The sequence below is a fragment of the Takifugu flavidus genome, chromosome 13 (assembly GCF_003711565.1).
Source record: "Takifugu flavidus isolate HTHZ2018 chromosome 13, ASM371156v2, whole genome shotgun sequence".
NCBI lineage: Eukaryota > Metazoa > Chordata > Actinopteri > Tetraodontiformes > Tetraodontidae > Takifugu > Takifugu flavidus.
Genome location: NC_079532.1, coordinates 13,530,143 through 13,544,820, shown reverse-complemented (window position 1 = coordinate 13,544,820; position 14,678 = coordinate 13,530,143). Strand labels below are relative to the sequence as shown.

General features: G+C 44.3%; 1 protein-coding gene across 3 annotated transcripts in view; it reads left to right on the top strand.

Annotated features, from left to right (window-relative positions):
- wwox (WW domain containing oxidoreductase) overlaps nucleotides 1-14,678 on the top strand; it is a 95,450-nt gene that overhangs the window by 1,787 nt on the left and 78,985 nt on the right. For all 3 annotated transcript variants that reach the window (XM_057053091.1, XM_057053093.1, XM_057053092.1), the window contains exon 5: nucleotides 6,799-6,905. In XM_057053091.1, coding sequence (XP_056909071.1) covers nucleotides 6,799-6,905 — 107 coding nt within the window. The remainder of the gene's footprint in view (nucleotides 1-6,798; nucleotides 6,906-14,678) is intronic.

Below are 14,678 nucleotides of genomic sequence, written 5' to 3'. Positions count from 1 at the left end.
TCGACTCAACAAATCATTCCTTAATACCAAACATGATTGTATTGAAGTTCATTAGCCGGCCTGAATTGGATGTCATTGTTAACTGTAATGAATGGTGTCCATTTGTACAAACTCACTCTGAAACAGGCTGGAAACAACTATATTCCCTCCTTCCTTTATTTTAGATTAGCACAAGTGCTGGCCCTTTGTTCAGACTCGCTGCTTTGTTAGGGATAGATAACAGCAATTTGATGGAAATTAAATAAAGAATGTTGATCGGCCCAATATTTAAATAACGTGTCCTCAGTGTATTTCTGAGATGCTGCAATGTGTGCTTCTAGTGTGCAGTGACTTTTGGGTTTTATTAAGAAGCAATGCTAATGTGCATCTACCTATTCAGTCTATGAATCCTTCAGTCTATTAAAAGTCAGAATGAGATGATTTTGCCAAAGACTGCTCATTTACAGCTCAAATACTCACTTTGATGAAAGTGCCACCAGCAAATATTGGCATTTTTAGAATTAATTGACACAAGAAGATGTAGAAATCCCAAGGAAATAAGTCTTGTTCCCAGAAATGAAGTACACTTAAGTACAGAAATATTTAATATCAATCAAACTGTGGAAGTGGCACAGGGAAATTTCTTCTATAGTAAATTTAAATGTGAATCAAGTCCTTTGTTTGTATTGAATAACTCCATCTGAAACTTAAGGATACAAAGAAAATAGAAGAGAGCATGAATTGAGCAAGAAAGTTGCCTTTTTTTTAGGTGAAAAGTAGGTTATTAGAGGAAAATATAACAATGTTAAACAATCGGTTTGACCAGTAGAGGGCAGAGGACGTCCACGATGTCGCTGCCGCTGCAACATCCGTGCCTGTTTGTGCCTTTTCTAAAACTATATAATGAAAAAAGATAATCCACATTCAAGATTGTATTTAGTAACTGAAAATCTGTTAAGCTGAAAAAAGCTGCTTTTCTCAAAAGAATGTGTCAAATGACTTGAACGCTGACATTTCCGGAGCGTGTGAATGCTTAATCAACACATTAACATAACCTTTGTTTTACTTTCTCACATATTAAATATGCAAGGAGCCATAATTAACTGTATTCTGATAGTAATTGCTACTACTCGCTCAGTTCTTTGACATTCTACTGGTGAAATGTGGTTATGCCAATTGGTCGGACCCACTTAGCATTTTAATGGCATCAATAGTGTTTTAATCCATGTGTCAAGGCTATTTCCATTTTCTGCAATGCTTATTTCCTCTACAGGAGTTGTGACATTTTTATTAGTAATGGTGGAGCATTGTTTAATTAGCAAATTTGCATTTCAGCTCTTTAATTTGGTCCTTAAAGCTCCCGAAGATGAAAAGCACCTATATGAGTTTATTTGTGCGTGAAATGTCACCGTGTCGAGCTCTGTGACCAGCCGAGGAGTTCCACCGCAGCAGTGCTGGAAGGCTCGGCAGTAATGCTCTCTGCCTTGGCGACGTGACCGCGCGCACGGTTCCCCTCGTCGTTCACGGGTAAATTAAAAACCAGTACTGAACCGAATGGTGTTTTTAATTGTGATAATGGAAATGAATGATCAGGGTTGGTTTTCTCCATTGCTCTCCCTCTCTGTGCCCTTCTTTTTAAAGGTTTTCTAACTCCTAGAGACCCGTGCTTGTACACCTGTACCCTGGCATTGATTCCTAAGCGGCTTTGACCCAGGCCTGAGCCTCCTATCCATCCCCATTACACACTCCTGCTCGGGCTCTAATTCCCCTTCTATCAACCAAAACTCTCAGGTTATTTACTGACCAGGGGTCCGTGGAGCTGTTTGTCCTTAAAGGGCCACTGTCGCGATATCGCAGGCACCTTTTGAAAATCTGTATCCTGAATAGAGAAAACGTCAGCAGTTGTCCTCTAAACTATTTATGGACTTCTATTTTCTGATGCAGCAACGCTACAATTTTTGCTCTAGAACACGCAGTATCTTTCGCCTGTTAACAACTCTTCAGGGACCCACGTGTGATGACATAAATGTGTTTTTCACCCAGGGACCAGCATCAATCTCTCACCGGGAACCATCTTGTCAACAGAATGTATCATGAGTCTTGGTCAGAAATAACACGGTGACCTCCCCACTCACTCACCTGGAAAAAACTAAATCAAAAGATAAATGTAGGTGCAGGAGAGCACCCACAGTGAGGGGTGTTTTTTTTATTTGAATATTAACACGTGCACTGTTCAGCCCAGGCTGCCAGCAACAGACTTCTTTATGTGTCTTTTTTAATTTTAAAGACCTGCCAGCTTATAACAATGTAAATGTTAACATTTTATGATTCAGCCCCTGAAATGTATATCCAAGCACAGCTGTTAACAGCAAAGGTCGTGTTCCAGACCGAGGTCAGCTCCTCTTTATTTGATCGTCTCCCTGCTTTTCCTCGGTGCTGATCCGATGCCGTGCAGCGGCTGAATATCCGTATTTTCTTTTACACAGCCTGATGTAGTTCAGTAATAGCTGCAGTTCAAAAAGCCTGCTCATGCATGCATTGAATTCCACACGGAATGACTTTTTATTTTCTTTACCTGCATGCAGGGTCAGTGTTGGGAGACTCAGCCAGTCCAGACTGGGGATACCAAAGATTTAAAGCAGAAGCGTTTGATAATGTTCGAGCGTCTCCATTTATTGCCTCTGCAGTGTTTGCAGACTTTGAATGCTATTCTTATTCATGAAAACCCAACATTGTTCTACATTTGTGTTGATCCCGGTGTTGTGTCGGGCGGATTAAGTGTCAGGCCGGTGCTCCGCTCTCTCTGGATGGAGAGATCTCTAAACATATTCAGTCAGTCACGGAGCTGGGGGGAACCTCCGTGTGCAGATTAAACCCGTGGCCCGGCTTTGTGGCTGTTCATTAGATTGAGGCAGATTTGTTAAGCATAACTGCCATTAAATTGGCTGCAAAGCTTTGGTATTTACTGCACTGCTGTTTATGAATAAGGACCCCCTTAAAGACCCACGCAGTGATGCGTTAAACCCAAGCCTCGGTAAGGAGAGAAATGCATTATTCATAGTGGAAGGAATTAGATGGATAAAAAGATGTTCCTGGTAAGGGTGGCGTGTGGTGCCCGCGCCTCTATTTGTGCGTTGCGAGTGTGTCGGAGCATCTCGAGAGCTAAATTCACAAATCTGAAATCTGGACTCTCCTCTCAGGAGCCGACCAGTTGATGGCAGCGTTTTGTGTCCTCTCTGATTAATGTTTTCATTGGCTGCTTAATAAGAACCAGTTGAGGTTGGTTAGTCAAATTATTTGACTTTATTAACCTTGGATAAAATGAGACTCAAAACATGCAAAGAGGCTGGAGACCAGGAGGGTTCAGGAAAGGTTACGGCTCAGATATAAATTAGAATCGAGGCAGTAAGTGTGAGAGGATGGAATACATAAATATTCTTAACGATTGTAGGTAAAATAAAAGGAAAGGGTAGAGGTTACTGTGTGTAGTCAGGTAGTTTATTGACCTTTTGAGTTTACAGTCTGCAGATGATGAGGAGATGAAAGTTACTTCAAGGGGGGGGTGGTTTGATGATCGAGGCGGAGGAGGCATGTGTTCACGAGCAGGTGTCTGTGTTTGTGTCCTTTACCTGAACCCCACCCCCCACCCTCCGCGGCCGTGCGGCTGCAGGGGGAGGACTCGTGCAACACGAGGCCGTGGAGAGAGATTGCGCTGGGAGTTGGAGGTGGACACAGTGGGTCAGAGACGGGGTGGATGGGTACAGGGAGGGGTAATAGAACCGCTCCAGACCTCTCACCTGGAACAGCTCAACCTTGGGCTGTAATTACCAACCATACATCCCACTTTGGGGGTGACACCTCCCTCCCCTCAGTCTAATAGACAGGAATGAGAGCGGGTCTTAAAAGTCAGAGGGCGAGAGTCAGGAGAGCTGGGTTATTCCTCACTTGTTGGGTCAAAAAATGCCGACAGCAGCTGCGGGAGCAGGTCCGGCCACTCTTGAGACAGCCGGTATCAGGTTGTGTTTGCAGCTGAAGGCTTCACTTGCTTCTTTTTCTTTGCTTCCATTTTCTGGGAAACATCAATGTCCTGATCAAATCCTGAAGGTTTCTGTTCACATTGGTTTTTAAAGTAACTGACCCTATCCTATCCAAAGACATGTACATGAGGTTGGAGAGTGGAAATGAGCCCACGCGTGTGTGTTCTGTGATGGGCAGTTTAGGGTGTCTTCCTGCTCCGCAGACCCTGATCAAGAGTAACTGACATTTAATAGTACAGTTAAGTTTGGCAATTTGAACAGAAAACAAATGACAATTTAAACAATACGTTTTGATCCATGATTCAGGGCCAATAAGCACCGTGAAATAATTAGATCAATTCCATTAATTAGCTTCAGTCCCACAACAGAAGGTACTGTCATGTTTCATGTGCATTTCTTCAACGATTCCTGATGTTTTGTGTTTTGAAAAGACCATAAAACTAACCAGAATCTGCTGATTCGGACCGATTAGGAGAGGGAATGGTGGGACTTGGGCACGTTTGCCCACAGGTCTCGCAGTGATCTGAATTGACTCCCTTTTTGCTCAGTTGTGTCACGGAGCTCATTTTAGTGCAACGCCTCTTTGGACGCAGATCAAGACGAGAACCTCCGTTTGCCAAATAACCGCGTTTACTGACGAGGCTGGTAATGATCTCATTACACCGAGCCAATACACCTGTGTATGAGGGGGATCCAGAGAGGGGTGGCGGGCCAAGGAGGACAAACAAAGCGTGAAATCACTAAATCACACTCATTATTGGGGGAATATCAGCGGGGCCAGGATCCTAATGTACCATGAAGAGCATTCACTGCTTAATGGACATTTTACACATTTTTTTATTCATTTTCTATATTACAGTAAAATACATTTATAGCGCTAGCTGAGCTGAGTGTATTTCTGTTCCAAAACGCACCCTCGGATCATCTCCAACCGACACCGATCGTCTTCCTGCTGTTGCTCGATTAGAATAAAGAACTAAAAACTGTTGCAGACCCTCACAATAATGGGGCTCTGCGTGTATGGTACAACAGCTCGTGGTGTTTGTCAATCCAGCGGAGCAAAGCAAACTCCTGCCTGACCTCTCGTCATGTTCACGCCTCTGAAACCTGTTCCCACTGTCGCACACCTGACCGGGGACCTGTCTGAGAGCGGCCCTCTCTGCTGGCGACACGGGCGAGAGGCCGCCGAGTCTCTGTTACAGCAGCGGCGCTCTTGTTATTTCACAATTAATGTCAAGCCCTTGTTATTTGTCATTGGAAATACACGGCGCCCGCGCTGCTGCCGCTGTTGCTGCCATATTCTAATTTGTTCTCCATTATGGAAAACACCGGCGTCGATTAATTTCGCTTTCATGGTTTGTACACACAACAAGTGAGCGTGAGGTGTTGTTGTTTACCAGCCGCCAGTCCTCTTGTCCAATTTATTAGGCCGCAAAATATATATTTATAAAGGAGAGTGTGTTTGGACTCTCACTACATTTAGGTTTCGGCCATTGATTTACGTATTATCGAAAACTATTTAATGAGAGTTTTAAGGCTTACTATGAGGCACATCTTCAACCATCAGCTGGAAGATTAAATTAAAGTCAGTGTGTGTGACTCTGAGCATCATTTCTTACAGCCCTGCTGCTCCACCTGCAGATTCAACAGCATATTTACTGCAGGAGTCTCTCGGCTCATTTTTTCCTATTTTTTTCTCCCTTCTTTTTTCTGTCATATTGTTTTTATTTTCATTTCCATTTCCTGGGAGGGAAATGATCTCTTGGAGCTGCAGACCCCTCCGTTACACCTAATAAGGTGTCATATAATTTAATTCCATGCTTCACTTGTCAAGAGCGGGCCCTCGATCCGACTCCAATTTTGAGTTTTAATAGATATTAGTCCTAACACTCTCCCCACAATTAGGCCCCCCAGTTTTTCTTTTAATGAAAATCAGATTAAGACATATAATCTAATTACAGTTCAAATGAATTCACCTTCTGATAAAGTCTGCCTCTCAGAAGCTCTTTGCCGCCATCGGTTTATTGAGCTCGTCAGTTTGTCATTTGGGGCTGTGTGTGTGTGTGTGTATGTGTGTGTGTGTGTTTGTGTATTTACTGTGGAAATGGGGCTGTAATGGGTAAATTTGCTCACTGCCGTTGAACTTTTCCGACAGTCTGAAAGCTAATAAATGTCAGAATGAAGGGAGAAGAACGGAATTTATCCTTGAATGACACATTTAGATAAAAAAATATTAAAATGATCTTCCGTTCTTCCATTGTAGATAATTTTTTACCAGTTTGACAGAGCCACCAAATAGTGGAGGACTGATTAGTCGGTCGGTGTGGGTCTGTGGACAGAACGTGCTTATCTTTGGTCTCCTGATGTGCTAGAACGTCACACAGGAGTTTAATTTGTGTCCATGTTTTTGTGTTTACCTCCACCATTGCTGGTGCAAACATCCAGCTGCATCTCAAGTGTGAGCAGCAGCCCGACGTCAAGGGTCAGAACTGAAGCTTTCAACTTAATCGAAGGGAAAAAGGGAGAAGTCTCGAACCACAATAATTCAATCGGTTTCATCACTTCAGAGGGAAATGATTAACAGCCTCTCCTACACTGCTGGGCTACTCAACCAAAGAAATTATATGGAAAATTGATAGTGATTTTTAACTTGCACCCCCACCTCCACATTAGAGCGAACCCTTGAGAATCAAAGTTATCTTAAGGAAAAGAGATCTTTGAAGCACTGATCGCCTTCATTCTTTTTTCTCTTTGTCTGTCTGTCTCCCCGGTCACGTCCTAGGCTTTGAAACCGCCAGGTCTTTGGCTCTGCATGGCGCGCATGTGATCGTGGCTTGTCGAAACCTGTCCCGGGCCAACAAAGCGGTCAGCACCATACAGCAGGAGTGGGTAAGCTGAACCTATATACAGTATATATAAAATGATCTTGCTAAATAGGATTTCATTTTTCTGCTGTTTTGTTCTGATCATGAGATGAGACAAACAAAAGATGGGGTGTCACAATATTTTGTTGCACGTATTTACATTTTTGAACTTCAGCAGCGACACTAACCTTGACTATTTAGCTACATGCAAACTCACTTCATTCTTTCCAATAGGTGGCATTTTTTGTCACTACTTAGGTAGAAACAAGAGTAGTAGTAGTAGTAGTAGTAGTAGTGTGTGTGTGTGTGTGTGTGTGTGTGTGTGTGTGTGTGTGTGTGTGTGTGTGTGTGTGTGTGTGTGTGGGAGGGGTTATCTGATAATTACCTGAGATTATTGCTCTAATATCACTGCGCTTGTGACACGTCCCCAGATTTACGAGCGCGGGAAAATAAACAAGTGAAATGTGGGCGCTGGAGCAGAAAGAATAAGCCATTAGCACTGGGTTGATTACAGGACTTGAAGAAGGAGAGTGAGAGCTGATACGGGGAGAGAGAGGGGAGGGAGACAGAGCGAGGGAGAGCCAGAAAGGGAGGCAAACGCCTTTGAGCGAGAGTAGATCTGCAGTGTTTAAACTCACCCAAGTCTCTAATTGAAGTATGCCCCTGGGGCTGTCAGCGCTGCTCCACAGTGTGAAATCCAGCGTACAGATCTATTAATGTTGCTGCTTTGTCTAAACGAGTGTGGAAAAGCTCTGATCTGAGCACCAGATTTTGTAGTCAAATTGATTTCCAGGCTTCACACCTGCTGCCAAATTATCCGGCGTGTGAAATGCTTACGAACGGACAAATGGGGCAGAGTAGCTTTCAGATGAGACGATAGGCGACCCCGGCCCTGCAAATGGCAAATTTCGCTTATTTGTGGTCGCTTTAAAAAAGTTTTTCTGTGGGGCAGGGCCATCAGATTAGCCTTCCCTAAGCTTCCTCCATATTTCCTTCTTAAGGAATCCCCCTGTTATAGGTTAATGAATAAAAGTCACAATATCAGAATAAATCTTTGCCGCAATTTCTACCCTCTGCTGACATTATTAATAGATTCAGGAGAAGAATGGAGAGGAGGATTAATCTTTAAGGTGATGGATGGACTATGCTCGCCTTCCCATGCTCCTGCACGGAGGTCATTGTGATAAGAAGGTATATTTTGGGGTTCCGCTGTAAAAAGGGTCATATCTACTTCCAGGTGCCTCCGCTCTGACTGCCAGGAGCGGAGCTGCTGTTCCCGATTGCAGAGGACCTCTGAACTCCAGCTCCCTCCTTACTGTTTCTCTGAATCCTGTCTCTCTGTGTCTCTCTCTTTCTGAGTGTCTCTGGCTGAGTCGGGGCAGCGGATGTGAGTGATGGCTCATCTGCAGCGCGGGACGGTGCTGTACAGTGTAGCGCCATGTACTGACAGTGGCTATAACGGTGGGGTCATAGATGGATAATGGTCAGGTCAGATGAGCCGCTGGTTGTTAGGAAGTGCAGGGTCGGAGGGCTCATCCTTCCCGTTCGGTGGTGCTCAGCCAGGAGCTAAAGGCCGTTGATTCCTGACAGTTATAAAATGCATCCTGTACTTCCACTTAAAGGAATAATTACATTCGCGCTCGATATTCTGGAGCTTTATTGGCACTTTTGAGATTGTATTACCCTTTGTGTTTTTGCTGACTCTATGGCATGAATTTAATTCCTGGCTGTGTTTATGTTTCTTTCCATTTTCACGATGGGACTTCAGCTGCATCCCTGCCGCAGGCCTCATCTGAGTATGGTGTGTTGTTTTTTCTGACTGTATCCTCCTAGATTGGTTCTTAATGGGAGTTGAACATTTACCTTATAATAGTGTTTCATAATAAAGTTGGCAATGGCTTTATTTACAGGTGCACACGCGCCTTTTTGTTGGACAGAAATTGCATTAGAGGTACCGCAAAATCAGAAGGGATTGAGTTTTAAGTTACATTATATAAGGCACCCTAACTTCTAAGTTTGCCCTAACTTATCCATTCCTCCTGCACGCTCTTTCATTTCCATCTTATTTCAGTTTAGTCATTTAGCAGACAGTTTAGTCATTTAGAGACACAATCAAGCCACAGTGCAATTAAATCTAGGTGAATAAAATACTACCTTACAGTCCTAAGCTACCATGTACTGCTACCAGCTAATGGTGCAGAAGGAGTGAGGAGGGGTATAAGCAGGAGAGGAGGAGAGAGGAGCTTTTTCTTTCCTCATTCATTTCCTATTCCACTCACAGTGAAGGCAGGTTAAGTTGCTGGTTAACAACCAAAGTGTTGCCTGCGTGCCAGAGATTTATTTTTCCTGATTGCTTGTAAAATTCTGCTTATCTCTGACTCTAGTTACTCCCTTAGAGAGTTTTAATAAACTCTCCTGAGACAAAACCCTCTACTCCATGGACCAACCAAGGCCCTTGGCCCCTGAGTAGAATACACTCACTCTTAAACACACACACACACACACACACACACACACACACACACACACACACGCACACACACACACGCACACACACACTTTTTTGTAATTCCTTCCTTTTTTCAATCTAAAAAGCTTTTCCCCCCACTGCCCCTTTCTATAACACATGCTAATGAGATGCTTTGTAAGGGTGTTAATTAGCAAGCAAGCCGCTGATTGCTGTGCTTGTTTTTGTTGGTGTTTCGTGTGTATGCGTGTGTGTGTGTCAGAGGCGTATTAATATGGTGGTGTACCACTGAGGAGTGTTCTGTCAGGGTCTGCTCTGGAACCAATTAGGCTAAAGCTCGGTGTCCACCGAGGATGCTGGGAGAAAAAAAAAAGGCTGCTGCTTGCAATGTCAAACAGCAACATTAACACAGGCCAGGGAGACGGGACGGATGGACGGAGGGCCGATAAACAATGGTCACTAATACAAGTGGACAGGAGAGAAGCTACCCTCTAAAAACATAAAAGATAAAATGTTAAAGGAGAAGATAACACTTCTAGCAATCGAAGAAAAGACAAATAGTTCTGAATGAGAAACTACTTTTTTGTACACACACTCTGAATTTAAGCCAAATCACACTTGTTCGCAAAGAACAAAAATGGTGTCTGTGTGTGGATGCACGTGTGCCTGCTTTGTGGGACATGCAACCCCCTGCGTCAGTCTGACAGCCCCACCGCCCCGCCGGCCACCGTGCCACGCCACGCTCCTCACGCTGAGGCCAACAGGAAGTGACAAATGTGAAATGCTGACCTGGTGTGTTGCAGTCCCCTCCAGGGCCCCTGGGATGCTGCTCTTTTAGCCGTTCTTTCTCACTCTTTTTTCCACCTTTTTTGTTCTCTCTCAGAAACGATATATTTTCGCCCCTTCCGTCAAGCTGGACCTTCTTTGTCCAACTCATCATGATTAGAAACCTCAGCTTTTTTTCCAACCCTCTTAGAATCAGCTGACTGTTAAAGCTCAGGTAAATTCACAGGAGTTGTTGTTCTCTGTGCGCAGACTACAACACCTCCCAACACTCCCAATCATTCCTCAAATGCCTCCACAGACTCGCAGAGGAAGCAGCGACTTCCTCCGTTTTCCTGGTTCAAGTGTTGCCCAAATTGGCTTGTTTTCTTGCATATTAGCCGCGCTCCTTCACCACTCCTGGGAGGCCTTCCTATCTCTCTTTATTTACTTATCATTGACTCTGCCTGTAAACTAGGAACCAAAACGTCGAAACAATCCCAGCGAAGTCTCTGCAGACTTGAGGGAGCGACGAGCGGGGCTGGAGTGAATGTGAAATTGCATTTAAATTTGACGAGGAGACCCCCTTTTTTAGGCATATATGTCCGACTCTTTAAGGCAGCTGCACGGAGCTCAGCAACTACAACAGGATTTACTGTAGTACACCACCGAGGATTCCTTTACATTGAATAGGTGACAGTCACAATGTAGCTGGAGGGAATACTAAAGGAGGCTTTGTGCAGGATAAACTACTGTATAAACATGTAAGTGTACATAAAAGTAATACCCTGAGGTTTTACAGTAGTAAGCATTTTGTGTTTGAGAGCATATGATTGCGTGTCTATGCATTACAGTAGAGAACGTCGCACACACACGCATGCACATATGTGTGTGCACATTGTCCATTCGCGTGGTGTGTATTTAAATGCTTGATTATGCATTTTGCATAGCTCTGGGACGTGCATCACTCTTCCCAGACTGCTAATAAAGTGACCAGGGAGATGAAGGCACCTAAATGAATCCTGAAATGCCTGCCTTGCATTCCTCACTCCCTCACTCTCCCTCACTGCTCTGCTTAGTTATTCCAGCCTGCCGCGAAAGGCTGCGCTCGCTGCTCCTCCTTTTGTCTGTCTGTTACAGCCAGGTGCTCCGTCTCCTGAAGAGGTGTGGCCTTGCTCCTAATTGCCCGGGCCACGGTGAACTATGGGCAAATGCTCTGTGTGAAGGAGCGGCGAAGAGGAATAATTTTGAATAAATCACATAGTTAGCCGAGTGGTATTTTCTGCTAAATAAGCAGTTCCGCAGTCGTCTCATGCAAAGGTGCGAGTGTTAGAATGATGGGTCACTTGCCATAGGTCATGTTGGGGAGGATTTAAGTGATTTAAATGATGCCAGTGCCACTGAAGGGGACAGGTTGAGGAAGGATGTGTAAGATAGCCCCTCTTTGTTGTTTGAACCTGACAGACTCTCATCCTTCACTCTTTCAGTGCCTTCTCTGAAGGAGGGCCCATAGCCCTGGGACGAGAACTTCTTATGATGAGAGGGGTGAGAGGTTCTCGCATCTCTCTGGCTCCTTCTCTCTGTCTCTCTTGGCTCAGCCAGCAGAGGATGTTTTTATTGAAGTCTGAGAAGTGCTGACCGCAGGAAGACAAGTGCAGCGTGCACCGTAATGCTTTAAATCAGGCAATGAGCCAGTTATGAGATGTGGTGCTGCAGCCAAACACTCTTGAGCTGCATCACTGTCCACCAAACATGCGGCCGAGGATAGGTAAATACACGGAATCATCTGGCAATTGGCTGTAGCATTTATCCAACGTTACCCTGAGCTCTTTTAGCTCCTTAGCACAGCTTGAAATCCGCAAAGGCTCTGTGATCCCGCGGTAAAGTTCAAATGAGATGCAAAAGGCTAATTAGCTGTAGTTCCCTATTTGATGTCTCTCTATGTGTTTCAATCTGTGTGACACTGTCTCTTGCCTCATCCTTCATTACGCACTACTAGTACACAGACATGCACTTAATTAGCAAGTGTGCATGTGCGCACATACATGCGGTGTCCTACATGTTCACGTCTGCGTCTCACATGTGAGCAAAAGGATAGTGTGCACTAATGTGGCCTGGTGTCAGTTTGTGTTTGTTGCGTGAAGGGCAGAGGGAAATTCTGCTAACGAAAAGCCGAGTGTGTCACAACAAGTCAACAGCTTTAATGTCTGGCATCCCGACACTGTAAGTCACATATTTCAATGTCAGACCCATGACAAAAACAGTCAGAAAGTGCTTGATGGTGAGATCATGTCTGAAAGAACAGTGTTCATTGTTCTGGGAACCTGTTTTTTATCTTAATTTTATGTCGTATATTATGCTATTGAACACTTATACAATAAAATATATTGCTTTTTTTTTTTTAGCTCTCAACAAGTGACTCCATCATGCATTTGTTTTAACTGAATTTTATTTCCGTAGCTCATGTGTAGCATTTTTGTTAAACATTGTGACTGTATCTGCCTTGTGTTGTGTTTTTCCTCTGCAGTCAGCCCCCATGGAATTAAAAGTGTTGAACTGCTCCAGGCATTGAAACAGTCTTGCCCTGGGCGGTGCTATCATTATTTTCAGGGTGTGTTTACACACGTGTGTGTGTGTGTGTGTGTGTGTGTGTGTGTGTGTGTGTGTGTGTGTGTTTGTGTGTGTGTGTGCATTTGAATGCGCTTTGACACAGAGTTAACACTGGTTTACAGCTTAATCAGTCTGTGTAACTAAATGCATATTTATCAAAGAAAATTCATGCTCAAAAAATCAGACCTCAGCCCATACATCATTATTACTTTCTCACACGTGCATACGCGCACGTTCACATACACACAAACACACGGGGTGAGAGAGAGATCCACATTTTATTAGAGGGGCTGATTCGGGTAGCAGTAGATTAAAAACAACATGTGTTTTTACAGGTCCATAAATCAAGCGGGGGACGAGGGGGATTCATTTAGAGAACGCCACAGTTGTGGCGTAGTTGCCCTCACGTGACTAATGCTTAACAGCCATACTTTGATACACTGCCTTTTTATTAGTTTCACTCTGTCCTGCTGCCTCATATCAATGATTATCTCTCAGCCGGCATTTGACTTGCAGAGCAGGCTGAATGTTTTGTTCACTTTAGTTCAACCTGGATGATGAAGCAGCCTCCTCATCTAGTCTGTGATTAACCCCACGCGCTGGGCCTGCAGAACAATACGAGCTGCATATTGCATATTCATCATGTGCCATTTGCATTCTCATTTTGATTATTTTTTCATTCCTGAATGTTGGGTAAAGGGGAAAAAAAGCTGTGGTTTTCTTGATGTGTACCGGTATATAAAATGCTATGTTGACCACTGGGAATGCCAAGTCCCATATGTTGATTTGTCCAGTTTGTTGTCATTAAGCGACCACATTTGTGTGTATTCCCCAGTTCTCAGTCGTTTCTGTGCCTCAGTGCTGGTCTCAGGCTGGAGAGCAGGTGTAATTTCCCCTGCACTAAAACCCCAAACAAGTGCCATCAGGGGAGAGAGGAGCATATTACAGGTTCAAGCAGCTCCGCTCCCCTGGACCACGGAAAGCTGCAGGCTCACCTGACCTGTGACCACGCACAGCCCCTGTGCTTAGATTCATGGTTGTGTTTAGGGAGCCTCAGAGGTGTCGGAGCTGCCTTGCTGTGTTTCTTTCATGGTGTAAAGCCTTTATTAGGGTACAGACCTGCTTTGGGGGCCGCAGGGCAATAATTTCACATGAAATGAATGTGTGTGTTTGGTACAACTTTTAGATAATCTGCTCAGTGTAGTGGCAGGTTAGAAGGTGAACAGGTTGGGTAAATATATGAAATAACTTTAATATCACCCTCCATAAACCAGTGCACACTTTTACACTGAGCCCCATGAGTCACAGCAGAATTCTAATGTCTGCTGACCACAGTGAATCAGTGATTAATTGCACTGAGGGCTGAATGATCTGACGTCTGGAATGTTAGTGAGCTTTTTGGTTCCACCAGCGCTGTCGTAATGGCCTGGGTTAATTTTTCTGAATGGACAGTTAACTTTTAAGCACCGTAACTGCCTGTCCCGAACAACGAATACACAGTCATATTTTAGCAAATATAACCCTAATGGCACACGGCCGTCACGCTAAAATTAAGTGGGTGGAGGGAGCAGACAGCCCCTTTTACCCCCCAGGGCAAGACACACTTATTAGATTGCCTGTCGGCCGGTACTTCTGCTAATTCTTAAGGACCTGCCGTATGTGATACCAGGCGTTTCCCATGCTAGGCTACTGTAGCACAGTTAGCGTACTTAGCCAGAGGATTCTGACCAACCCACCTCTTTGTAGGTCGTGGCCTGATTATTTTGGTCATAGGAGTGAGACAAACGTTGATCTTGCATCGTCATCCACTGAGGACGTTGACATTTTGCATTAAGTCCTGTTGGGAGTTTTTGCATACATTTGGAGAAAGGGCAGGCACCAGTAGAAAATGTCTGTAAATCTTAATCATCAATTATCCTCAGTTGATTGTGCTTTGAGCTTTTCTCCACCATCATTTAC